This window comes from Mesoplodon bidens (assembly GCF_964165515.1).
Source record: "Mesoplodon bidens genome assembly, chromosome: 7".
Classification (NCBI taxonomy): Eukaryota; Metazoa; Chordata; class Mammalia; order Artiodactyla; family Ziphiidae; genus Mesoplodon; species Mesoplodon bidens.
The window spans coordinates 39,667,073-39,693,990 of NC_138164.1; the positions used below are offsets into that span (position 1 = coordinate 39,667,073).

Below are 26,918 nucleotides of genomic sequence, written 5' to 3' on the forward strand. Positions count from 1 at the left end.
AAGGCCTTGGACTGTTTGCAGCAATTGTTACCAGCTTCCCAGGCCTCACAGCTGACATGGTCAAGCTCCCCTCCAGAGACCACCCAGTCCCGCCCGATGCCACCGGAAGCGCGGAGACTTATTGTCAATAAGAACGCGGGCGAGACCCTCCTACAGCAGGCCTCCCGGCTTGGCTACAAGGTGAGCATCCTTGTGGGTGCCCCGGATCAGGATCCACCGGCTGCTGCTCCTTGGGTGGGGGACACACTGGCTGGGGATGGGGGGCGGGTCTCAGAGCCCAGCCCCCTCCACGTGGCGGGCTGGGCTGGGTGTTCCAGCAGGGTGTTTGCGTTGGCTCCCGCTCACACTGCGGGCTCTTTGGTGGCTTGTTCAGTCGTGGTGTGAAAAGAAAGGCAGGCCTCTCTGATGTTCCGTTCCCGTTCAGGCAGGCAGGCTGCTTCGGCCAGTCTGGCTCACTTATCTCTGATATAAAATCTGACCTAACCCAGGGCTTGGCGACCAGGGGAATTTTAATGAGCCCTTTTGGATTCTGAATAGCAAGAAGGAGAGTAGGAGAGTAGTTATTAGCTCTACTAACTTGTGCTGTTTGGGGCAGAGTGATGCCCCTGTGGGGTAGCGGGTGGGAAGTGTCTGTGCAGAGTAGGGGTGGGAGTGGGGCAGACCTGAGCAGTCTCTTTCTGAGAGGGCACGGGAGCCGAGGGCTGATGGGCGGGGAGCAGGGCTTGAGCCTTGCACAAAACTCCCTGTCCACACTGCTGTATCCCAACCCAGCACGGCTGATGACAGTGATAGCTTCTATTGCTAGAGCAACATAGAAAGATAGCTGCTATCTGCCTAAGCCCGTGTGATCTGTAGTAACTCCTTTCACCCTTTTAACATGTTCACTTGGGAGTAACGCGTACTAGCCCACTCTCGGATGAGGAAACTGAGCCTCAGAGGGGTTAGCTGATACCCGTACAGGTAGCAATCCAGCAGTGCTCCACAGCCCACCACGCTCCTCAGCAAGACTGGCTCACACTGGAATTGCCCTTTTTACAGTTCAAAACCTCTGTGAGACAGATGACTCTCTCTGCCCTGTGCAGTTCCCCCACCATACTTGTCAGTAGCAATTGTGATGTAATAGCCCACAGGGCAAAGGCATTTTTCTGTGCTGGCATCAGCCCTCTGGGAGTTGAATGGTGACAGTAAAACGCGGTTCAGCAGGCTGAGCGTGGAGGTGTGGATGAGCACTGGGGTGGCAGGACCCAGGCTGGCCCGGAGCCCTGGCGCCCACACCCTCAGCCAGCTCTGTGCCCCTGTCCCCCGTCTCCCGTCGTGTCCCCCCACCCCGGTCCATAGTGCCGTGAGCCCTTGGAAGTGTGCCTGCCTTGGCCTTAAGGCATGACTGTGGGTGGGAAGTTGGAAGCACTAGGGCTATGCTTAGTTTGGGGTGTTTTGTTGTTGTTGTGGGTTGAATGTGCTGTTGTTTCTATCTACACGTCTCTTGGAGACCTCTCCATTAGCTAGAGAGCACTTTCTGGTAGTTAGCGCAGTTACTTGCAGGTGAAGTCCAAGGAGCACCCAGTTGGTTTCCCAAGAGCTGAGAGCGGGCGCCTAGGAGGACAGAGCAGATGTTGCACATAGTGTTGAGCTAGACCCCCCCGTGGTTGAGAAGATAGTCTCCTTGCTTCCAGCAAACGCTGGAGGTGGGGGGGAGACCCCTAACCCCAACTTTTGGGTTAGGGTTGAGAAAGTAGCCTCCCGCTTCCAGCAAATGCTGGAGATGGGGGGGCGGGGTGCTGCTGCACCCGCCGTGGAGGGCGGGGCTCCGAGCCCCACCTGTGAACTTGGCATCATTTCCAGCAGCCTCCCTTTGGGACCAGAGAGGTCAAAAGACCCTCGTTGGTCCTCTAAGACAGTTTCCATTTTGGTTTGGTGGCTCTGAGGCCTGGACCAAGGGGCACTTGATCCATCCTTTTTTAGGCTACCTGGCCTTTGATTGCACAGGAAGCCTTGGGAATGTTTACGGTCGGATTTGTTTTTTTCTTCAAATGTAAATTTCAATATGTAGATTCCACAGATCACCAGTGTTGATGCTGAACATTGTGACAAGTAGATGAACGCTTTCAACTTTGAATCCAACTTTCTGGGATTTCTCTGGGCAGAATTTTAAATGTTGGGATGAAGGCCCAGTTGGGAGATGTGGCAGCTTCAACCTTTTCAAATTGAAGGACAGTTTGCTTAAGCAGATAAGGGTGTGGTTTGGGAGGGTTTTCCTGAAGTTTTGTCTTCAGCATTCTTGGTTATTTTCTTCTGCTTAGCCAAAGATACCATGTGCAGTATAAAGGCTGTCTGAGCTTTATGTCATGATAATGTGGTTCTGGAAGTTTAGAAACACACTCTGGCTTCAGATCCGAGTTAAATAGATCACTTGCGTGGCCAAAGACCTCAAACCTTTCCCTCCTGGGAAAAAGGCTTCTATTTCTTAGGCTAAAACGCTAGTGTGCAACCACATGCTTGTGCCTTTAGCAGTGATGGTTAAATTTTCTATGAATTGAATAAGTCATGTTTTTTAAAAAGTTAATGAGGCATTTAATTAACTCACAACGTCGGGCTTATGGCCTTTATGGTTACATTTTGCGGGTAGTGGCATTCGGCTTATAGCCGCTGAACAGAGAGCTGTCCGACAAAAGCAGTTTGACTTTGCTCTGGAATGGCTGGGCTGCCCTTCAGACACTCCCGTTTATTTCTAGCGGAGAAAATAAACCAAGGAATGTGTTGCGTCGACAGACTCGCCCCGCCTCTTCACCTTTCAGTTAGAGAAAGTGCTGGTGGCGACGGTTGCCATCCATTTAGAGGCCATCACCCTCTTAGCTAGGAGAGTGTAGTTAGCCCACTTGACCCCCAACAGAGAAGGCCTGTGGGATGCTCGTCACAGCTGGATTGCATCCCTCTAACTGGGGCCCTCTTGGGCCTTTTGAATCTTCCCAGCTGACCAGGTACCAAAGACCTGAGTTTTAGGTCTAGTACTTCATGTTAATTGAACTTGGGGTTTAATATCTCTGGGCCTCAGTTTCCAACTGTTGAATGAGGATAGTACTACCTTCCTTTCCTGGTAGCTCCTGGGTTCCTGTGGGTGACAGAAGACGTCCTCATCTGGGGAATGAGAAGCACTGTGTAAACAGTGGGATCAACGTGGTTGAGTTAGGACAGCCCGTGGCAAAAAGTCTGACCTGGCCGTGGGGCTACTGCTGCCTTTGCTGCCATCTTCCAGGAGAAGAGAGTTGACTTACCCACCAGCTTGGACGGCCTTTCATTTCTAGGTACCCTTGAATCTGCCCTAGTAGTGATGAAGGTTTCCAGGTGAAGGCCATGATTGTCACAGCAAATAAACCCTGGGTTGAGTAAATTGATGTGTGCACAGCAGTTGGTGGCGTTCAGACCTGATCCCAGAGCCACGTGACAGGGCCTCTCCGTGGCTGGCGCACACAACTCATTAGCTTGCAGCCGTCCACTCAAGTCTGGCTAGTGAGGGCCTGCTAAAAGAGCAGCAGCTTCATGCGGTATCCTGGATACCAGGGCTCGGGGCAGGTGGCCTGGGAGCCCAGAGGATTGTGGGCTTTCTGGCAGGTTGGGATGTAAACGGAGAAATGCATTCGTGGGCGTGCCTTTTCTCTTCCTCCTCTTGTTTTGGAAGGGAGCTGCTGCAGTGACCTGAAGTAACAGGGCACCGATGGCCAGGTTTACCAGCATGCCCCATTAGGTTCACGTGGTAAGCAAATGGAACATTCTAGTTCGCTCCCAAGTGAGTGGTCACCTTTGATTGGCGTGTCCTCCAAAGGGCATAAAAGGTTTTACAGAACCCATCTCGCACTTATGGGCGGCTAGAATGACCCCCGTTTTAGGTTTAACAGATGAGTTACCTGAGAGATGTCACAAGGAGGCCTGTTCTGACCCCATCCCATCCCCCCTTACCCAGCAGACCATGTGTTGGGCCACATGCACGTTCTGCCTACTCCCAGCTCTCAGAACCTGACGGCTCTCTGCTGGGCACGACTTACCCAGTATAAACAGTATAATGTGTTTTCTGGTGGCAAATGCTTTCGATGTGTCTGAAAACTTTCTTAAGGTAATAAAACATTGAATAAGTTCCTGCTCTGCTTACTGGGAGTGGTTCATATTAATATTTTAACAAGCCAAAGAAATAAGGTTAATAACAGTGATTCTAATGCACAGTGTTGACACAGAACATCTCCGGGGGCGGGGGTGAATGTTTTATTTGATTCTTGAAATGTGGAGGTTGCAGCCTGTGGTGTATCAGGTTCCTGTCATTAACTTGAGTAAATATGAGAATATTAGACTGATTCTGCCCCGAGAGGGTGGAGTGAGGCAAAATAGAGGGTGGGGTTATTGGAGGCATTTTGTGTCATTCCTCGAGGATGGAGGGAGAGAGCTTCTCTTTAACTCTACTTAACGTACAGACAAGAGCATCTGAGGCCCAGGTTCTGATTTGGGGTCTTAACAGGGGGCGCGAGGATGTAGCTGACCTGTGTGTCCCTGCTTCTCTAAGCTGGGGAATGTTCTCTGGCTGATTTAAGCTCTCTTTAAGTGTTGGTCATCCATACTTTTATCTAAACTTGTGTTATCGTCCACTGCCACTGACTGAACAGACCCATCAAGTGAGAATGGTCTGTGCTTGGCAATGTGTCATCTAAGATGTTAGCAGCTGTGACACTTCTGTACTGGTCATGTCGGCCCCTGGGCTGAGGGCTTTCATCGCTATCCGAATGCGTCCTCTCAGCAGCCCTGTGGAAGCTTGGAGAAGTTCAAGGGTAACTTGCCCATGGCCAGGCCACTGGTGCAGCAGAGCCTTAGACAACACTGTCTGCATCTCCAAGCCCTTCTCACACACTCTCACCCCCGACCAGGATGCCTGCCGCCTGCCCGCGCTATGGTGGGCTTTTGGCCCCAAGGATGTATGCCTTTGAAAGTGGGCACCGCCAAGCTATGGGGAGGTCACCCTTACAAGGTTCACTGTATGGTTGACTGATGGTATCTCCTCTCCTCTCCTCTCCTCTCCTCTCCTCTCCCCGTAGGAAGTGGTCTTGTACTGCCTGGAGAACAAGATTTGTGATGTGAACCACCGCGACAACGCGGGTTACTGTGCCCTGCACGAGGCTTGTGCAAGAGGTTGGCTCAACATCGTACGACACCTCCTTGAATATGGCGCCGATGTCAACTGCAGTGCCCAGGATGGAACCGGGTCAGTGGCGGTCTTGCTCTTGGCCTGGCCCTGCTGGGGCATAGGCAGTGGTTCTCAGGGTGTGCGGGGAACCCCAGAAGGAAAGATGGAGAGTGAGTGCCATGTAAGCACACTGGTGGTGGAGTCCTCTAGAATGGAATCGGACAGATCTTTCTGGCAAATTTACATAGAACTTTAAAACTCTGTGACACTCTTATGGACAGAGGTCCCTGAAAATGTTGAGCCTGCATGAATAATCAGGGGTGTTCTCTTTTAAGACCCTGGACTCTTCACCAGCGTCTGTTGAATCTCACTCTTGAACATATATGTGAGTTGAAAGTTGCAGGAGTACAGACAGGTCCAGTGGCAACTGGCTTGATAGGACCTGCCGTGTCCACCCACATCCCCGGGCCTGGCCCCCACTCTGTCCTTGACCTCGGTTTATTGGCCAGAGGCCCAGGTCTGAGTCAGCCCAAGCATCTTCCTGGTTGTACCTGGGATGCCACCACGAGGCAGGGCACTGGGGCTTTCCTGACGGTCATAACATTAGCAAAACTGTAAGGTATTTGGTGGTTCGTGGTTTCCAAATCGCATCCTTTCTGGATGGGACTGCGGACAGTGTTCCTGACCCCAGCGGACACGGGCAGGAGGACTCTGTATCCTCCTGAGAACTCGCCCTGCCTGTCGACTGCTTCTGGGCGAGAGGGTTGATCACTCATCTCCAAGTTGGTTTCAGGAGAGGTTCCACTTTGCCCCCAGTTTCTTTGACAAACTGCACTTTTTGGGTTTTGTTTGTAATGGTATAACAATGGCTTGTCGTATCTGCTTCCGTGATGCTGGGATTCTTCCCCCCACCCCTCCGTACGTTCCCTTCTTACAGTCTGTCACTATTTAAGTTCATTGGAAACGTTTTCATCTAGGCCTGAGTTCCTCCTTGGGCCATGCATTAAGAGAGATTTGCATTGAAGAATTAGGCCTGAGATGGTCCCTTCACCTGTCCCGTAAAGGGTTATGTGTTGAAATAACAGAGTAATTTGTCGCAGCGACCGTACACTCACCTCCTCGGTGAAATAGCGCGCCTACGAGGCTTGGCCGCACACGCTCGATTTTGCCCCGTGTCCTTAGAAGCAAGCGTCGCGTGCACGGGTGTAATCCCCCGCACCTCTCCTAGGCCTCTCCACGATGCTGTCAAGAATGATCATCTCGAAATTGTCCGCTTGCTCCTCTCCTACGGTGCTGTTCCTACCCTGGCTACATACTCAGGTAGAACCATCAAGAAAGTGAACCACAGCGAACTTCTGGAGAAGTTCTTAACAGGTACGGCAGAGGTCAAGACACGGTCTTGTTCAAGCATCTAGACGGTGACTTCACAGCCTTTCACCTGGGTTCCCCCTACCCCCACCCCCCCGTTTACTCTAAGTGACCCTTTACTGGGAAAAGCGGCCCAACGTTAGTCTGTCAAAGAAGAGATACATACTTTGAGTTTTGCGAGGTGGGGGGCTGGAAAACTCTTAGCTAGCCAGGCTAGCTTTTGTTTGGCAGGCTGGGGCGGTGAGGCGGGCAGTCCCTCAGGAAGGCGGGTGGACGCGTGGGGAGGTTTCAGTCAGATACCTGGAGGCGTGTGCAGTGGGACTTGTCAGGAGGTGACACCAGCCCCAGCGTGAGATGTTCCCGAACTCCAGCAGCATTTGCCTCTTACCAGCAGGCGTTATCTTGTTTCTCTCTCTCTCTCTCTCTCTCCCCCTCTCTCTCCACACTGTTGAAATAACCTGCAGGCTCCTGACGACGGTAACCCCGGTTGCTCTTCGGAGTTCTCTGGCAGCTGTGTGTGTGGTGAGCAGCCTTGTTCGTTTCAGTTGGGCTTGTGGGGGTGGGGGTGGGGGTGGGGGTGGTGCTGTGAGCAGGGCTTGCTTGGGAAAGAATTTTTCCAGGGTCCTTTTTGGAGAACAGCTGGAATCTTGCTCCAGCTTACTGACCTCTCTCTTGTTTGCCCCCCCGGTTAGAACCAGATGATGAAAGTGGTTACGATGTTTTAGCAAATCCCCCAGGACCGGAGGACCAGGATGACAGCAACGAGGCCTATGGTGACCTATTGGAATCTGAATTTTCCGAAGACCCCGTTTTGCCGTGTTATAACGTCCAGGTGTCCGTCGCTCAGGGGTGAGCGTGGCCAGCGTGTGGTCGAGAGCCAGCCCAGCTGCTCTGTGGGGTGGCAGGAGTTAGAAATCCCCTTCAGCAGATGAGGGTGGCTGGGTTGGGGGGTGAGTGAATTCCTCACCAAGTGTCCACCGACCTCACATAATGCAGTGGAACTTTTCCAGAAAAGTTTGGGGGATGGGAGGGCTCCCCAGCCAACTGCCCTCATTGGAACACACCCCTAGAGCCCAAAGGACACGGGAGTCAGCGACTGCAATTGCACAGTTTCAGTCACTAAACTCTTGGGGAAGGGATCCTCCCCAAACGGCTACCATAGGGGCCTTCCAAGGCGCGTGAGGTCCACGGGACAATACTGATGTGTACCCTCTTCTCGTATAAGATTAGAGAAAGCCGTATGTGGCACCTGGGATCTTATGTGTCTTCAGATTTGCTTAGATTGAGTCTTGTCCCCACAGTCGGGCCACTGTGCCCCATGACCAACCCTTCGGAGTGAACACATCAGGAAACCTTGCTCTGCTGTGTGTTGACCCCGGTGCTTAAGGAGTAGCATCCTCCTTGGACTCTGAGGCTGGGACCGTGTCTGCCTTTGTGGTGACATTGTATTCGGGATAGAGATGATAAAGCGTGGCAGGGTATCAGGAAGGATTGTACCACCTCCCTTCTCGAAAAAGCCTCACTCCCGGCAGCATTGAGGGGCGGGTTGGAGGTGTGGGAAAGGCAAGGAAAGCCAGGTGACCTCGAGTGTTTCTCATGCTCTCTCCGTGAGGGCCGGAGGAGAGGAGAGGTCAAAGAGGTGTTTGCCATCTCCCTTGGGTTGGCATACAGACTGGTTTTCCCCAGTGACTAGAACGGGGTGCACTTACTTGGAGAGGGGTGACCTGAGTTGTGGCCAGAGCCAAGGCAGCACTGGGGTGGCCTGCAACGAGGCTGGTTCAGGGGCGCTGCTCCTGCTTTTGTCTAAGTTGGCTGATCTGCCCTAGGTGGTCTCTTAACACATGCACATGAGTCCAGAGTTCCCCCGCTAGAAGTAGATCTTCTGGGCTTCCCTGGTGGCACAGTGGTTAAGAATCCGCCTGCCATTTCAGGGGACACAGGTTCGAGCCCTGGTCCGGGAAGATCCCACATGCCACGGAGCAACTAAGCCCGTGCGCCACAGCTAATGAGCCTGCACTCTAGAGCCCGCGAGCCACAACTAGAGAAAGCCCGTGCACAGCAACAGGCCCAATGCAGCCAAAAATAAATAAATAAATAAAATTAAAAAAAAAAAAAAGTAGTAGATCTTCTAAGGACAGTGAGAAGTGGGGTGGGGGTGGGGTAATCAAAGTGGAAGTAGCAGGCCCTTTCACCGCCAGGAGACGGGTAGTTTATAGTTGGGAGCGCCTCTAATTTTGCCGGAAACTCAAACCACTGTCCTTTCTCTGGTGTAGGCCTCGTAACTGGCTGTTGCTCTCAGACCTGCTCAAGAAACTGCAAATGTCCTCCTGCATATTCCGCTGCAATTTTCCAAATGTGGAAATTGTCACCATCGCGGAGGCCGAGTTCTACCGGCAAGTGTCAGCAAGTCTCTTATTCTCTTGCCCCAAAGACCTGGAGTCCTTTAATCCGGAAAGTAAGGAGCTCTTAGATGTGGTGGAGTTCACGAACGAGCTTCAGACTCTGCTGGGCTCATCCGTGGAGTGGATCCTCCCCAGAGACCTGGACTCAGACGACGCCTGGTGAGCTCGCCGGGGCCCGCCGTGTACAGTGTGTCATGGTGTTAATCCTTGTGCATATGTGTCCTAATACGACTATTTCTGTAAAGAAAGGACACGATGAGACACGACTCCAGTCGGAAGGACTTTGAAACATGTTTTTTTCTTTTTAAAATTTTAAGTCAGTTTTTATGAAGTTGTTAATAAAGTTTCTTTACTTTTCAATGTACACATGCTTCGGAATATGTTTGTTTTTACTCGGAACAATTGTTTCTTTTCTTTTTTAAGGAGAAAAAAAAAAAGGCAAAGGAGCTCCACACTTTGACTTAATTTCATACAAAGCTCCGACGACAGAGGCCATAACTGTTGAGAGTTGCTTTGGGGGCAAATTAAACCAGTAAAATTTTAAACTCTTCCTCCATATTAAAGGGATTGAATAAATTGGCCACTTTGGTGCACCTGTGTCCTGCGAATTGTCCAGTTGGAGATGGAGGTTTAGGAAGTGAGTTTCAGTCTTGTTTAAGTCTCTTCCCATCAGACTGGTCTCGTGATTTCCTACACACCATGTTACTTCCTGTCTACCTTTCCTTGGTGTTGTTCATGCCTGGATTGTCTCCTGTACCTGCTCAAACCTTGGTCCATTCTCATTTGTACCATGGAAGTTTGTCATGCTGGATACTGTCAGAACTAATTTTACTTAAGTTTGTGTTAAGGTGCAAAGCACACGTTTTGTATATTTTCTGTTTTTTGTGTTTGTCTATATTTTATGGTTTAGCTTCAAGAAATATTATGGGAAGGGAAATAGCAAGATGTAAAGAGCAAAAAAGTCATCATTCTCTTTCAATTGTTAGAACATCTATCTGCAATCATAATTATGATGCACTGTGGTATGTGTTAAAATAGTAAATACATGTAACGTCCCGTAGGAGCAGCAAACTCTGGTGTTGGTGAGGGTGTGTCATGGAAGTAATCACAAAGCAGGTGACTGTTGGTTGGGGTCCTGAAACATTAGTGTGCCTTCCCTGTGTCCAGTAGTGGTCTGGAGGGGTCAGGAAGCCTGCCTTTGAATTTGAGGGAACAGAGGGTTTGAGGTCCTCTCTCTTCTATTGCTCTAGTACACTGCATAGCAGCAGTATACTGGGTTTACAGTTGACGTTTAAATCGCTGATTGATCATTAAGATTGGGATGTATCTTTGGAAATGAAAATAGGAAGAATCGTATGCTTTTTTTTTTTCTTTTTTTTCCTATATCTGAAAAGGTATGTAGTACTTTGCTGAGTGGTTGGGAATAAAGTTTGCAGTATTCAGTGTATTCAGTTTTAGTATCTAAATAGAATTAAACTGTTGCTGTAAAGTGGAATAGCACTTTGTTATTGACAAGTTTTAGAATGCATCTGTTCGTCAATTACCTGTTTGGGAAGATTGTAGTTAATGATTTTGAGAATGTGGCTATAAACCTCCAACTGACTCAAGAAAAGCAAATAAGTCAAGATTGACAAATGTATAGGCTCTTCATCTTTTGTGTGTGTGGGTTTTTTTTTTTCCTTTTAGTTATTTGTCAAGGTATAAAGAATTCTATCACACTTAAGACAAGTTAAGTAAACGTCACGGGGTGTATTCTGACATGGCATGGAGCAGATCACATGGCCTAGATCTTAAAGGTGATTTTATGTTTAAACTTTCATGAAAACATATGTGATTGAAACACATTAATATATTGATACAGAGGGCAGTTAATTTTTGTCTTTTTTTGTGTGTGTGTGTGGTACTGTTGTGGCCTCTCCCGTTGCGGAGCACAGGCTCTGGACGCGCAGGCTCAGCGGCCATAGCTCACGGACCTAGCCGCTCCGTGGCATGTGGGATCTTCCCGGACCGGGGCATGAACCCATGTCCCCTGCATTGGCAGGCGGACTCTCAACCACTGCGCCACCAGGGAAGCCCTAATTTTTGCCTTTTGATACATGTGAGCACAGCTTTCATTTTGCTGAAAGAATATGACCAGTTTTCAGTTTGGGATTCTACCATTTAGGAAAGATAGTCCACTTAATTTTAGAAATAAGAGATTTAATATATAATACGTAATAATACTTTTATGTATTTTTTTACTGAAAACATTTATTGTAATACTGTGAAGAAACTATGCCATTCTAGTCTTCAAGACTTAAATGAATCAAGTGTTTATTAGCTGTTGTAGTTTTTAAACTAATAAAAGTCAGTACATCAGCAATTTGTAAATACAGTTTTTGAAATAATGCCTTAACAACTTTACAGTGGTTATAATGACTGTATTTAGGCCTAAAGTTAGTTAATAATTTGACATGAAGGCTTTTTAATAGTTTGATGGTTCAGATCAGGGATAGGTAAACTCTGGCTGGTGGGCCAGATCCAGCCCGTCGCCTGGCTTTGTAAAGGAAGTTTTTCTGGAACATAGTCGCACCCATTGTTTACGTGGTAGTTATGGCTCCTTTCACCCTACACCAGTGGGGCCGAGTAGTTGCAACAGAAACTGTATAGCCCACAAATCTGGAAATGTTTAAATTTAGATTTTAAAAATTGAAAACTTCTTTGAGCCTATACAGGGCAAGTCCATTGACCCCTGAGGTAGAAAACAGGAACTTGGGTGCGGAAGCCAAATGGCCTAGGTTCAAATTCCCTTTCTCCCATTTCATAGCTAGTGACCATGGGCAAATCACTTAACCTCTATGCCTCATTATGAGGTTTAAATGCACTTATTTGTATAAATAGTGCCTGGCACATACTAAGCTCTGTGTAAGTGATTGCTGTTGTTTCTGCTTGGAGCTTTAATAAGTTATTGTTAATAGAAAAATGACACTAATGATTTTCCTTATAGAGTAACAAAGGCACTTTGAGTCTTTTACTTTTTCAGAAATGTAATAAGACTTTTTTCATTGACAGTCAGTGTTCCCTGTTACCAAAATTTACTTTATGAATATAAAGAATTGAATATCTTCAAGACAGTACTTTTGCTTAAATGTCAAACCATTATTTTCCCAAGGCACATCAAACTGGCTCTGCATAGTCCAGGCCTCTAAAGCTTGTGTGCACACCCTAGGTAGCATGTGAGATACATTTTGTAAATATAGTTTTTTAAATAATGCTTGAGACTTCCCTGGCGGTCCAGCAGTTAACACTATGTGCTCCCAATGTAGGGGGCTTGGGTTCGATCCCTGCTCAAGGAACTAGATCCCACGTGCCTGCCATAACTAAGAGCCCACATGCCACAACTAAAAGATCCGGCATGCTGCAACTAAAGACCCGGCACAGCCAAACAAACAAACAAGCAAATAAATAAATAAATCTTTATAAAAAAAAAGTAAAATAAAATAATGCCTTAGGAGTTAGGAAAAGAAAATATTAGAACATTTTTACCTTTGTATTATTTTTAAAAATCTGTGTAGTTTATCATGTACATAAATTATATGTATGGAACTTTGTGTATATAATTTGTTAATAAATAAGATGCATATTAAAAAGTTTTCTTATGATTTGCCCAGTCAGGTGTTTGGAGGCCATTGGAGGACAGGATGATGAAATATAGGGCCTCAGCAAAGATAGAATTTAGAACCAATTCCCTGACTTAGAAGATAAGGAAAATAATTCATAGACTGTAATTGAGTTGTCCAACTTTACATAAGTGTTCAGAAACAGGAAATGCAGTGGCTAGAATCTAATCACTGACCGAGCAGAATCTGGGTCACTCACTGGACTCGTAAACCAGAAGTGACTGTTGAAGTTCTCAGGTTGATGCTCCTGGCATATATGCTTGATCTGCGTGTGTGTGTAAATCTCTGACATAAGAAGCCATACTGAGGCACACCCTGTTTCCTTATTCAAGCATCTTAATTTCATCCCATTAAATCTTTGAAGTATCAGACTACCAGAAGGCATGAAGAAACCTGGGCTGAGAGTCTTCATTCCAGGAGACGTGATCTTGACTGCATGGCTGGTTTGAGGCGCATCACTCTGAACTGCAACCCGCTCATTGGTGACCTGGGTGCAAGTGCTTTGGCAGAATCTCTTAGTGAGGATTTATGGCTTAGAGGGAAATTCTAAAATTGAAAATATTGAATTTTTAATATGCTTAGCTTTTGGCATGATACTATTGTGATAGGATGTTTTAAAGCCTCATTTTACTGATAGCTTTTATTTTGCTTTTCAACTTTCTCTAAGAGTTGCATATATCCTTTACAGAAAATACAGAGTTACAAGAGAACCTATAATTTTAATACCCAGATATAATCACTGTTCATTTTGGCGTATATACTTTCAGTCTTTTTTTCTTCTACAAATATATATGTACACTTAGGGATTACAAAAATAGAATTGTAGTATACTTGCTATTTCACATTCCTGCTTTTTTCACTTAAAGATGTATCATGTAGTATTGCGTCGTATTGATGTCCCATAGTTTAATCAATTCTTTGCAATTCTATTTAGACAGTTTGCTTTTCCCTGTCAGAAACAATGTGAATACGTTGTATATACATCTCTGTGTCCATCGGGATTACTTCTGTAGAATAAGGTACTACAAGTGGAATGACTAAGTGTGACCTATTTTTAAGACATTTGATACACATGGCCAAATTACCACCCAGAAAGGCTATGCCAATTTGTAGTCCACCCCAACAGTAGATGGGAAGCCTGCCTCTCACAAACACTGGCCTGTAGCACTTGTAAAAAAATGTGAAACTACAAAAATGAGTACCTCTCCATTTTCTATGCAAGTGGGATTACTCCAAATTTTATAACTTTTTTCAATTAATTCAGTATGAGCATTTTAGCAAGTCAGTAAATTTGCATCTCCTACATCATTTTTTGTGATTGTTCAGTATTCCATTATATGAATATGCCACAGTGCACATAGCTTATCCATTCTTGTATATAAGCTTTGTCCAGTTTTTCAGTTACAAATAGTACTCTGATATATATCCTTACCTATATCTCTGACTATTTCTTTTGGTTAAATTCTTAGAAAGAGAGTTGTTGGATCCAAAGTGTATAGACATTATTTAAAGGCTTTTCTTACAGAATCTTGGCTTCATCTGATAGGACAATAACCACATTTTGTTTTATTTTGTATTCATTTGATTGACTGGTGAGGTTTACTGGCTGTTTGTATTAATTTGGCTATTTGGTTAATTATACCCTGTGTCCATTCTTCTGTAGTGAGAGTTTGTAAGGGTTGTATCATATCCTGTCAGATCCGTATGTCTGACTTGCTATTTCTGTGTGTCATGGGGGTGTTGAAAGACTCCAGTTATTTTAATGTGATGGTCCACACAACACTTAAACAAAAGACTCATCATAGTTTCCTTTCATGTAATATTTTTTAATCCCTGTGCTTTAGTGATGATCCCTTTGGTTTAAATGAGTAGGTTGTTCAGCCCCAGAACTACTAGAATTCATGATCAGTTTTTCTGGTTTTTGTCTGACCTTTTACTGCGAGGGTTCTTGACCATCATACTTTCATGATAGGTTTTTAGTATGTATTCTCTATTCACACATTGTTGAAAGTTTTTATTATTTGTATCCTCTTAGACTTGTCTTTTTTTCCTCTAAAACTAACAGTTATTACATTTCTTCTATTTTGTTTTCCCCTTTGAACTAGTTTCAAGTGTGATTTGGAGCTGAAGATCATGATCAAAAGAATGCAGTGCATTTCTGAGCTCCACCAGGTTTTGCTTGAGGTTTACATGCCCCTGCCGCCCTTGCTAATTATGAACTGAGATTCATTTTGTGATGCTTTTTGCTCATAGGTTATATACAGTTATTCTTCAGTTTTGTAATTGTAAAATATGTTGTCTGATTTATTGGTACTAAAGCCAGGGTTATCACTGCACATCCAAGAAGAGGTTTTTAAATTGGATTATGCATTATGTGTGTGCGTATATGTCTCTGTTTTTTTCCATACCCAAAATTACAAACCTGCCATGACTTGTCTTGTGCAGGACTCTTCCACACGTGAGAAAATGAGAGTTGTCTATATGTTAAATCTGTAGAGTTAGCAAGTGACGTTTGTCTTTCATCGAAAGCACTTGACCTGCAGCAGTGCGGCCTCACCAGTGAAGGAGCAAAGGCTTTACTAAAGCCCCCTGAAACCAACAGAACTCTGCTCGTTCTGGATATAAGAAAAAATCTGCTTGTTGGTATGTGGTCACTTTTTTTAAATTGATGAACACATAGCAAAACAAAAACAATTTGTTCAGGTATTGACAGTTTTTTAAAACTTAATGTGTTTAACTTTCCTCATCATATACAGTTGGCCCGTGAACAACGTGGGGTTAGGGGTGTCGACCCCTACACAGTTCAAGATCTGGGTATAAGTTTATAGTCAGTGGTTCCACATCTGTGGATTCAACCAACCTTGGATCATGTAGGACGATAGTACATATGTATTGAAAACTATGCGTGTGTCAGTGGACCCGCGAGGTTCAAACCCATGTTGTTCAAGCTTCAACTGTACTTTTCTAGTGTTGCACTTCCCTTATGTTTTTAGCAGCTACTGTACTAACTAAAGTGAATTATACTTGTCAATTTTTCTTATCTCTACTCTGAATAGAGGTGAACCTAGATACTAAGCCTGCTTCCACCAAGAGCATTCTTTCTTTCCTGTGCAGCCTCTGAATTCTTGCCAGGAGTACTTTATTCATTTGTCAGATTCACAAGTAATTTTGTAATCATCTTCTGTGTGCCAGAGACGGGTTTAGGGACTAGGGATAAAGCAGTGAACCAGACAGACAAAAGTCTTGCCCTCATGGAACTTACATTCTAGTGAAGGACATCAGATAGAAATGAGTAAACAGATAAGTCATATAATTTTAGAGAGTAGGAAGTGCAAAACTATCTTAATGTAAGGAGAGTGAGGGAGAGCAGGTACGACTCCATTGGATAGGTTTGTTAGGGGACAGCTTCACTGGAGAAGTGGCATTTGAACGGAGACCTGAATGAAGAGAGGAGCAAGCCATGGAAGATGTGGAGTAAGCACATTCCAGGACAAGGAGGCAATGAGTATGTAGGCATGTAGGTGGGTGGAGTATTTAAGGAAAAGCAAGGAGGCCAATCTGGGCAGAGTACTGAGTGAAGAAGAGTGTGGTATGACATGAGGTCAAGGAGCTAGCCAGGGGTCTGCTCTTGTAAAGTCTTGAAGGCCAGAGTAAAGATGTGGATTATTCTAAATGAGTAGAGGGGTTTGAACTGGAAAAAGGCATGATCCAAATCGTATCTGAATAAGGTGACCTGGTATAGAGAAGGGACTTGGGAGGATAAAGAAGAGGAACAGGGGGCTTCCCTGGTGCCGCAGTGGTTGAGAATCCACCTGCCGATGCAGGGGACGCGGGTTCGTGCCCCGGTCCAGGAAGATCCCACATGCCGCGGAGCGACTGGGCCCATGAGCCATGGCCGCTGAGACTGCGCGTCCGGAGCCTGTGCTCCGCAACGAGAGAGGCCACAACAGTGAGAGGCCCGTGTACAGCAAAAAAAAAAAAAAAAAAAAAAAAAAAAAGAAGAGGAACAGGGAGACCAGTTAGGAGACTATCACAGTGCTCCAAATAAGAGATGTTTATGGCCTAGGTTAGGTTGGAAGTTTGCAGCAAATGAAAAGTGGTTGAATTCAGGTTGTGTTTTGAGGGTGTAGCTCTCAAGACCTGCAGATAGATGTGAGGTATGAAGGAAATAGTAACAAGGAGACAAGTCGTTGATGATTATGTGTGCAACTGGGTAGTATCACTTAGAAGAAGGGAGCTGATGGGAGGAGCAGCTTTTGAGGGAATATCAGGACTTGGTTTGTTATCTTGGATGCCCTGGTTTGATATCTTAGATGCTCTTTAGGTATCTAAGCGTCTGGACGGTGCTCAGACTGTACTTTGTATCCAAAGGTATCCAAAGCCACTTCAGATGCAAAATGTTTCAAGTTGACCTTTGCTGCTGCCAAAATAGTAGCCACTGTGGGCAGTCTGCAAGATGGCATCTTAGGTTTCTGAGGAAGAAATTAGAATACACAAAGGGGGAAATAAGTGTATAATTATATAATGTAGATTTCATATTTAAATGTCTGGGAAAAGCAATAATTAGTTGGCTTTTGGTTTTAAATGGAAATAGCCACTCATTGGAAAATAATTACTCTAATTGCAATTCATTTTACTTTAGATCATTCTGTGATGAAAACAGTTACCAAACAAGTTCTCCAGATAGAAGGAGTGCCAAGTCAGAGGTATATAGCATGTTTCAGTTCTCTTGGAAGAATTTCTCTTTAATGGCTTGGTTTTCTTTCTTTCTTAAAAGAAAATTATCAAGGTACTTTCTGCCATCTTAAAACTAAGATTTTAGTCAAATCAAATGGCTTTTCTGTTTTTGAAAATGTTGTGTGATGCTTTAATTTAGGTTCCCAGATATGCAGATTGAAAACCTTTTAACTTTTTATTTTCTGTAACATATTATCGTTAGTCACAAATAGTCTTTTTTTTTTTTTGGTGATAAGAATGAATAGCAGGAGCAGCATTTGTGAAACCAAATCTAATATGAAACTGACTCTTTCTTGTGAGTAAATTTGAATATTGAAACAGCAAAACAATAAGGTTTAATAAAAAGCAAAATAAATTTTTTATGTTTATGATCTGCCAATTTCCCAGAAAGGGTTTTGTGGTGACTTTAGTTATATACCAGATACATTAAAATCACCAGTGGACAACACATCTTTTATTCAGGTGCCCTCTGAAAGTTTTAAAAATTTGTTGACTTCGTAACAATGAACGGTCCACTTTAAAATGGTTAAAATTATAAATTTTCTGTTTTGTGTCGTTTACCACAATTTTTAAAAAATGTGTTGTTTGAAGATTTTTGGGTTTTATAAAGGTATTAGCATAAAAATGAAAAATTTAAAAGACCACCTCTAATCCCATTATCCTATCAAGCAATATTTACATTTTAATTTTCTCTTCCTGCTGTCTATAAACATAATTCCACATAGCTTCAATATAATTTGCCATTCTTATCTTTTCATACTAAATTTAAATTCTGTGATTCATAGTTATACTTTTTAACATTGCATTCACATGGTTTCATTGAGTAGGTCAATTTTTTAAATTGGTGAAAAATTGGAAATAACCTCAAATAAACTATTGTAAACATCTTCATAAATACAGCTTTTTTTTTTTCTACTTCAAGTTGTATGTTTTTGATTCTCTATTAATCAACTTGCTTGGACAATAGTGTATTAAATAAGTTGTTAAGAGTGTTTATGAAGTCAAAAAAAAGCTTATGATCGTCTGCCAATTGTTATTTCAAGAGTGATATTTTATTTTTTTTAAGGTGAAAATTACTTGCTTTTATTTATTGTTAAAACAACTTTATGAAATGATTTGCAATGCAAAATGTGGAAAACTGCTTTGAATAACTGGGAAAATAGCTACAGCATGGGAAAACGTATGTAAACAAACTTCACTGCCACCAAACTAGAATCTACTAATTTATCTCAGATGGCATCACAGAGTAGCAATGGCAGCTTCTGGTAAACGGAGAAACAGCAGCAAAGTCCTGCAGTGAAGCTGTGATTAATTACCAAACTGAACTGTTCACTCCACTAATCCTACAACTTCCCTACATTTATCTGTCTATACATTCCTACTTACTACAGGACAAACACCCACCGAAGTGGTTCCAAAAAACAAATGAGATAGAAATTCACAATTATAAAACAAATCCAATAGAAGGCAGTGGAGGAAACTGGGAACTACTGCAAAGTTTTACTGTCTAGTCCAGGTGATGAAAACAAAGTTTTTCTTTCAAGGCTGACCACTGTCAGGAATGAAATTAAGTATCAAAACTCTCCTCACTTCTCTAGGAGTGATTCTAGCTCTTCTTGCAAAGAGCTGAGCTGCTCCTTTTCTCGGTCTTCCTTTTGTTTCAGTTCATCCAGCACAGCCTGAAATCTGTTCTTGAGAGCCAGGTTCTCCACTTTCATGATGAGATCCTCCTGTCGCTTTGCCCTGTCCTGGGTCTCTTGGAGCTTGCCTTTCATGTTATCAATCTGTTTCTGAATTCCCATAACCAGCTGATTAGTTCCCTCGTTTTCTTGGTGGTGTTCATCTGACTCATTTAGCTTGTGCTGTAGCTGCCTTTCCAGATCTTCCTCAGTGTCAATGATGTTTATATCTTCTTCATCTTGATGCTGTGTCTCATCTTCATCTTCACTGCTGCTGCTGAGGTCATTGAATATCTCCCGAAGCTCATCATGTTCTAATGAGTCATGGCCCTGCCTGTGGCCAGACATTCCTGGGGAAGAGATATCAAGGCCTTGACTTTCTGCTTCTTTTGTTTCATCTTCAGCAATTATTTCCCAACGGGTACTGACAGCTTCAGCATCTGTGCTCAGCAACCGCTTTACTTCTTTTTCCACATCTGGAGACTCAATATATTTCTTCTTTGCTGTCTTACGGAACCTTCTCTTTCTGACATTTTTTAGAGGCAGAGTAATTCCATGGTTCCATATAAACTTTTTCTCTTTGTCCTTATCCTTTTTCTTGCTTGCTTTGGGATCAGCAGTGGCAACTGGTTCCTCAACAGGAGGATAGAGATCACCATCAGCTGTACAGACAAGCATCTGAGAGATATCAGCTGTCTTGTAAAAGGTTTTTTTATCAATAGTTTTCAAACTTTCCATAACACATGGCAGATCTACCAATTTTGACGCCAATGGGACCTGGTCCACTCTGACAATTCCATGACGCCCATCAGGGTGTAACTCAATTGTCAGTCTGTCCTTCAGGTTGACATGACCAGACTGTATCGCCCGCCTCACAGTAGAGGCATACTCCGGAGGTAGGCGTAAGATAAACTGGCTCTCTACTTCGTGAGGAGCATCATCTTTGCTCTTACTCATCTTTACTTCTTTGTGACTCAGTTTTTCTCTAATAACCACTGGTTGCACTAAAAAATTTCAGCTATTTCAACAGAAAGACCAGTTCTTTATAAATTGACGTCTTTAATTACAAAGAGTTCTAGGTAGAAGAGCAACTAAGCGTCTATTCGGAATTAAGTTCCAAGTCTTTCTAAATATGCTGTGACAATACCAGTCGTTAATGACGCATTGCCTTACTCAGGTCCATTTAAATCTGTTAGCTGCAATGCCAAGTTCCAACCTCTAGATAGAGGTTGTCCTGCCGCTGCAGGACAACGCAGGGAAAGCAAATGGCGGCTCCTACGGAATGATTTTCGGCACAGAAAGTAAGGCTCAGCAGATACTCCCAATCCACAAACTCTCCCGGAACAAAGATACGCAAAAAGCGGGGCGTAGTGAGCTCTCTTCGCCTCGGGTACTTACAATCCAGTGACGGTTATAAGTCCAGTTTCTCCGGACAGGCGCGAGCGGGAAACGAAGCCACTCAGAGAAAGGCGGCCGGGAGCCGAGAGTCTCCTTCCGAATTCCTTTGTTCTTCCCGGCACTTGGCAAAGCGATCCGCTGATTATCGGTGAAACGGCTGAGGACGGGCAACGCGAAATCTCGCCAAGAACCGCAGCTCCGAACGCCAGATTCTGCAACTCCGCAGCTCAGGCGGCCTCCGTCCGTTACAGCAGACCTAGCCGAGAAAAAACAGCTGCGTCACCACGCGAGACCGGCAGCTGCTGTGAGTCGCAACACGCCTCGGGCGGAAGTGCGAGCTGCCCCAGCGCGCGCAGGCACAACGTGCGATTAAGCTATCCGGCGTCTTGTCGTCTCGCGAGAACTTAGCCTTAAAGGGATGAAGACTTTCGCCAAGAGCTGTTGGTTTAAAAGTATTTAGAGGAAACGGTTCTAAGAAGGACATGGATTCTCCCGCGCGCCTCCGCTACCCCCTCCGCTAAAGAGAGTGATATTTTAATAATCAAATAGTACATTCAAAGAAGTTAAGATTTGTGATATCACACTAATTAGATATTATTATTAAAAATTTATATCCTATGTAAAGCAATCTTAAAATAGCTACATTGACTTTTGCTATGATATTAGAAATGGAAGGGTATATAAATAAAACATGTATATGTACAACATATTTGGAATTCTGTAAAATTAGTACAGAATAATAGGGCATCATGGAATGAGAACAGTTAAACATTTTTTTTTAGTTAGCATGATTAAACAAAGTGGAAATGTAACTGCAGTATACAAGCTCATTGAGCTCTTTTAAGAGTAATTTTATTTCTTGGGCTTTTTTTTTTGTATTTGCCTCAGTTATTTGGAGACATAGAGGTAAGCCAAATCAGTATCTGGGTATATACCTAGATCCAGGGGAGTATAGGGGTGAAATAATGGTGTGAATTGTGTCACATTTATATTGTACTTATGTATGCCTAATAAAAGATGGGAACTTTTATTAGAAATTTTTTAATCTCCTAACAAGAAAAGTGTAATTTTAAAAAATTTTAATACATATATATATATATATATATTTGTGTGTGTGTGTGCGTGTGTGGTACGCGGGCCTCTCACTTTTGTGGCCTCTCCCGTTGCGGAGCACAGGCTCAGCGGCCATGGCTCACGGGCCCAGTCGCTCCGCAGCATGTGGGATCTTCCCGGACCGGGGCACGAACCCGTGTCCCCTGCATCGGCAGGTGGACTCTCAACCACTGCGCCACCAGGGAAGCCCTCCTATATATTTTTAAGAGGCATGTAAATCACAGAGGATCGTGTGGTGATTATCAATAAGCTACACTCTATGAAATATTTGTCCTATATTACCGAATACACTCCATTTTACCCTGCATCCTAATGCTGCTAAAATATAGTAGAAAGCAGCAGCATAGCACAGGGAGATCAGCTTGGTGCTTTGCGATGACCTAGAGGGGTGGGATAGGGAGGGTGGGAGGGAGGCTCAAGAGGGTGGGATATGGGGACATGTGTATGCATATGGCTGATTCGCTTTGTTGTGTAACAGAAACTAACACAGAATTGTGAAGCAATTATACTCCAATCAAGATCTATTAAAATAAATAAATAAAATAACATAAAATATAGTAGCTTTGAAGGATAAATATAACCATTTTAACCTATGATGTTTGTTTTCAGTAAATTCAAATTAAATATTTAAATGTGAATTTTAATATATGGCTTGTTCTAAGTAAAATATTAACACGTAGGTCTAGTTTTTGCAACCAAATGTTTCCTATAAAGATACTTGCCTCTTTACTACTGAAATATAGGGTAAGTCTCCACATTTCACTCTTTCATCCAGTGGGTTTCATTTGTTTTTTTGTGCGTTTTCTATATGAAATCAAAGGAGCAGTGAAGGTTGACAGGCTTATAGGAGGGTAAAATTGACTCACCTACCCCCCAGCAACTTGCAGCCTTATAACTTGTATTGTTTTTACATAGAAAAATTCATCTTAAATTTAACTTTTGGTCTACTTCTGAAGATTCTGTTTGGCAGAAGTCATGGGTGTATCTGTGTTTCTGTGTCCTTGAGATTCAGAAATGCCAAAGGTGTTCTAAGATTCAGGAAACTTGAGTGTTTCTGCATGATACATAAAATGTATCATACTTTGGGATTTTTTTTAAACTTTTATTTTTGCATTTCTGCACATCTCAATACTTTTGTTTTAGTTAAAATAACTTGTTACTGTAGAGAACTTATGTTTTTTAAAAATGCTGGCTTATGGAAAACCTTTGTACAAAACCGATCCTCTTTTTAATGGGCTTGGCATCGTTGTCAAGTGCCTTTTTGATTCCTTTCGACGTGTGCACGTGTGACATTTGCTCTGTAGACCTTTGGTGCATCTTGATTCCTTCTTTTCATGCTTTGTCAAACGTAGTCTTGGCCACAAAGAAGCCTGTAAGTAATGGAAGGAAACACTCTGCTGGTCAAGAATGTTACCCTCCTGAAGCGCTACCACCTGGAGTGTCTGGTTTCCGGCCATTGTGTCCTGCAGAAAGTGCAAAAAGCAACAGGTAACCTGTTTGCATTCCCTGTCTTTTTCAGTCATTTAGAGTTCTTTATTTTGGAACTTGTATTATGTGGGTGGTCTCTGGTGCTTTGTGTAGAGGAAAAAAGGTAACTCACACATGGCTTCTGCCTAATGAGCCCTCTAAGGAAGAAAAATTAAAAGTAATTGGGAGTTTCAAGTTGTTTCTCAAGTGTCACAACAGAGGTAACTCCGTGGGAGTCTTGAGGAGACTAAAATGATCACCAATTGTGCATGTGAGAGAAGTTTGATTAAAGGCAGGTGTAGTTGAGCGAAGCCCTACAGCACAGAAGTAGGAATTTGGATACGTATGAATGGGAAAAAAGACATTTTAGGCATGGGAAATAGTTTAATGCAGAATGGATGAAAAATGTGCATTAGACCTATTCTAAATCAACTGGCTTATTAACTCAGTAAATCAGATTTAGTGAGTCAAACTAGCATTAGCTGATTTCTTATCCAGGGGATAGCTGTTCATAGTAATTTTTGTCACAGAACAGTAAATAAAATGGTTGAATTATAGCTTTAGGCTTGCTAAGTGAAATAGATGGCTCTAGATGATCTTCAGGTGACTTACTTGGTAGTAATCAGGAAATTGGGGATTAACAATTGCTTAAGAAAACAAAGAGAATTGATTTTAAATAGTACTTGAAGTAGTTCCTGTGTAAAATATCTGTTCAGTTGCTCATGTTAAATGGATGTTTCTAATCCCCACTGGACAACCGACTACTTTTTTGCAAATGGTAATGTGAATTGCTGTTGCATAAACTATAGTGTTGAATCCCCAGTGTTTGCACTTGAGTTTCACAGCTCTGTGGTCTCCTGTCTTCTTCCTGAGACACTTAATCGCAGGTCCATCCTCCTCACACAGGGGGGTAAATTAGAGAACGATTAATATCACCATTTAAAGAAGTGAGACTGAAATCTCAACCATCCTGAACATAGGAGCTGAAGGGGCCTCTCAGCAGTTCAGAGAGTGATTACCAAGCCAGTAGGCTGAATTCTGTTCTGTTTTCTCCGTAGCAGAGCCCTCCAGGTCCTTGTTTTGAGCTTATTTATTTTTATACACAATTCTGTATGGATACTGTTCATACTACTAAATAGTTGTATTAACTGGGTTTAACTGGTGATGTATTTACATGAAGATCTAACTTCGTTTTGTTGCTATCTTTTTAGGGGCTTTCCATTCATCAAAGCTCGTGATGTACGTAATCAGTTGGTGGTGTGTAGCTATCATATTTATGATATATAGGGCTTGAATTGGGAAAGGTGGATGGTCATTCTTCTTGCTTTTTAAACTGACAGAGCCTTACATGAAGTATTTCCCTCTCTGAAATAAATCCATGTAAAACATGTTTGGTCGCTCTCCCAATGCAACTGTGTATTTGTGTGGATTTAGTGCACACCTGGCAGCCTTGTGGTTATGTCTGTAAACAAGGAAGCCTGTTTTCCAGTCCGCAAATCAGCTGTTACCCAGTGAAACGAACTTGACTGCCATTTCTGACCCCTCACGTGGAGCTGTCATACTCAAGAATGTTCACGTTTTCAAGAAACGTTGTTTGCGGGCTATATGTACAAATTCCTGATCTGAAAGCCAATATAAAGCAACATCTCCCAAACCTCTGCTCTCTCACCAAGACCACACACATTCCCTCGCTTATGGCCTCGTGGCAAGCGAATACTGTCAGTATCAGACTCTCCTTCCCAGTGGTCTTGGGAGACTGCATAGTTGCTCTGTGAAAGGCACCACTGCTGAGGTTGAGAGAAGAGCACCTTGGGTGTCAGTCCTGGCCTTGCATTACCCAGAGAGAGGGGTGTGCACCTCGTTCTCCTGTTAGGGTTTTCCTATGCTGCAGGGTTTGCTGCTTGTTGTCAAAATGATGTCCTAGTGACTTGTCTTCTGCGTGGTTATATAATCCCAGCACAGTTCTTTATGATCTGTAGACTTTTATGGGGTTGTGGCCAGGTCAGTTTTTAAATGTTTGGAAATGTCCTATTGAACAACATTGCAGTGGCAGTGAAGCTTGCTGGGAGAATTGTTGCCCTAGTTTTGGCTTAAGGGTGGTGAGAAGATGAAATTTTTGATGGGTCAGTTTTAGTTGTGTATGTGTATGTGATTTATTTTTTTAAATTCTAATGTCTATTATTCACAGCTTAGATATGTTGACTTCCTGATTATTCATCAGTCCCTTTACTGATGTATTTTCCTCTGAAAAACTACATTTTCTTCCAGACTGTTTTTGTCTGATGGTGAAGAATAAATTTTTCATTTGCAGTATAAAGTTGATCTGAGAAAAAATGTTTACCTTGGATCTTCACTTGGCTTCTGTGAAAGAAACTTAATAAAATAATATGGGCAATTCCCATTACTAATCCTAACCACGTACAACAGAGGTCTGTACAGTAACATAGCAAAAATAAGTTACTGTACTTTTACTTAGTCATTGCCTGTTTTACACTAAAGAGCAGTGAGAGACATTTATAAATAATGATACCTCAGATCACTTTTGTTAAATGTCCTCTAATATTTGGATATTTGGTATCTGGCTTGTGTTGTCTTTTATACAATCTTGTCTTCTTTCTTTGCACTTTAGTGTAACAACTCTGTGGTTTCCTATCTTCTTCTTGTGACACTCAGGTCCATCAGAATTTCCTGTGACTGTGACAGTAGAGAGTCCTTCCTCCTCAGAAATCGAAGAGGTCGACGACTCCTCAGAACGTGTTCAGGAGGAGCCAGAGAAAATCCGTTTGAAACAAGAAGCATTGCAGGTACAAAGTTATCACTTTAAAGCTATAGAGAAGATTATTTTTCAAACGGAAGGCTGATTGCAACACAGCACAGCTTGTGTGAGGGTTCTGTTTTCTCCTCCCATCTGCGTTGTATCCCCTTGAATGGTTCCTTAAGCTTAGACCAAGGTGAATGGTGGGCATTTGAACTCTAAGAAACTAAAATCAAAACATGTCGTTAGTAATATATTTTCCTTTGCTTAGAAGCTTAGTATTTTAGATTTAGGGAGAAGCTTAGTGATCATAAGATAAGGAAATTGAGTTCTGAATGAATACAGTCAGCTGATTCAATGCTCTTGTTTTACAGATGAGAAAATAGACAGTTCTAGTTGAACTCTCTTTTTATAAGAGGAAAATATGGCCTCATTTTAAATAAAAGTAAAGTTGAAAAAAGTTTTGATGTTGATATTCTCCTTTCCTAAAATCAAAAATATCAAGAAGCTACATTCTATTGCCAAATAAACCTGACCTCTAATGTCATTCCATACTTTTGTTTGTATGGACAGAAAAGAAAAATTGATTTTTATAAGAAATTTTTGCACCTCAAAATTAATATATTTATTTTATTTCAACTTTAATGCAGAGCTGAACATTTCTAGTAAATAAAGGAACACCATTTGGGGGGGACCTTGTCTTTGTGCTACAAAGTCCATGTTTAATTTTTTAAAATTATTTAATATGATTTTCTCTTCGTATGAAACATGACACTTGACAGGTTTCAGAACTAATTATCCCATTATTGTAGGACTACGGGAACTACTCTTTGATTTTCAAAAGAGAAAGTTAGATTTTTATTTTTTAATTAAAATTAATGATAATATAGAGAAATTTTAAGAAAAGAACTTAGAAAATTATGAAATGTTAGAGTAGGAGAAATCTATAGTTCATGTAGAGTTACTCCCTTTCGTTTTATAAATGCGCACCTACAATTTGTAGAACGTAAGTGGTTTATTAGTAAATGGCAGAGTATGACTAGACCCTAGAGCATCTAACCCGCATTCCTTGTTATTTTAGATGTGGTGTATTCATTTCCTTCACGAATAGACCATGAGATTGTATTTGTAAAAGCAGTAATAGACAGTGGGGAAGTCCAAGAAGTTTAAACACTG

At 43.1% G+C, this 26,918-nt stretch overlaps 1 protein-coding gene and 1 pseudogene across 2 annotated transcripts in view; both read left to right on the forward strand.

The window, feature by feature from the left end:
• Window positions 1-26,918, forward strand: part of LOC308620767 (centrosomal protein of 78 kDa-like) — a 418,103-nt pseudogene that overhangs the window by 377,423 nt on the left and 13,762 nt on the right. Inside the window, exons 4-13 of the transcript in view lie at window positions 9,499-9,571; window positions 10,621-10,730; window positions 12,958-13,132; window positions 15,123-15,236; window positions 17,236-17,299; window positions 20,232-20,310; window positions 20,415-20,770; window positions 22,800-23,008; window positions 24,199-24,248; window positions 25,661-25,791. The product of the transcript in view is annotated as a centrosomal protein of 78 kDa-like (transcript). The remainder of the gene's footprint in view (window positions 1-9,498; window positions 9,572-10,620; window positions 10,731-12,957; window positions 13,133-15,122; window positions 15,237-17,235; window positions 17,300-20,231; window positions 20,311-20,414; window positions 20,771-22,799; window positions 23,009-24,198; window positions 24,249-25,660; window positions 25,792-26,918) is intronic.
• Window positions 6-6,774, forward strand: LOC308620245 (BCL-6 corepressor-like). Its single transcript, XM_081239623.1, has 3 exons — window positions 6-180; window positions 5,076-5,242; window positions 6,393-6,774. Exons 1-3 carry the CDS (start codon window positions 97-99, stop codon window positions 6,577-6,579), a joined length of 438 nt encoding a protein of 145 aa, XP_081095749.1. The 5' UTR covers window positions 6-96; the 3' UTR covers window positions 6,580-6,774.

Coding starts and splice junctions, on each gene's coding strand:
- LOC308620245 (XM_081239623.1), top strand. CDS start 97: ATGCCACCGGAAGCGCGGAGACTTATTGTCAATAAGAACGCGGGCGAG. Junction 181..5,075: donor CCTCCCGGCTTGGCTACAAG/GTGAGCATCCTT, acceptor CTCTCCCCGTAG/GAAGTGGTCTTGTACTGCCT. Junction 5,243..6,392: donor AGTGCCCAGGATGGAACCGG/GTCAGTGGCGGT, acceptor CACCTCTCCTAG/GCCTCTCCACGATGCTGTCA.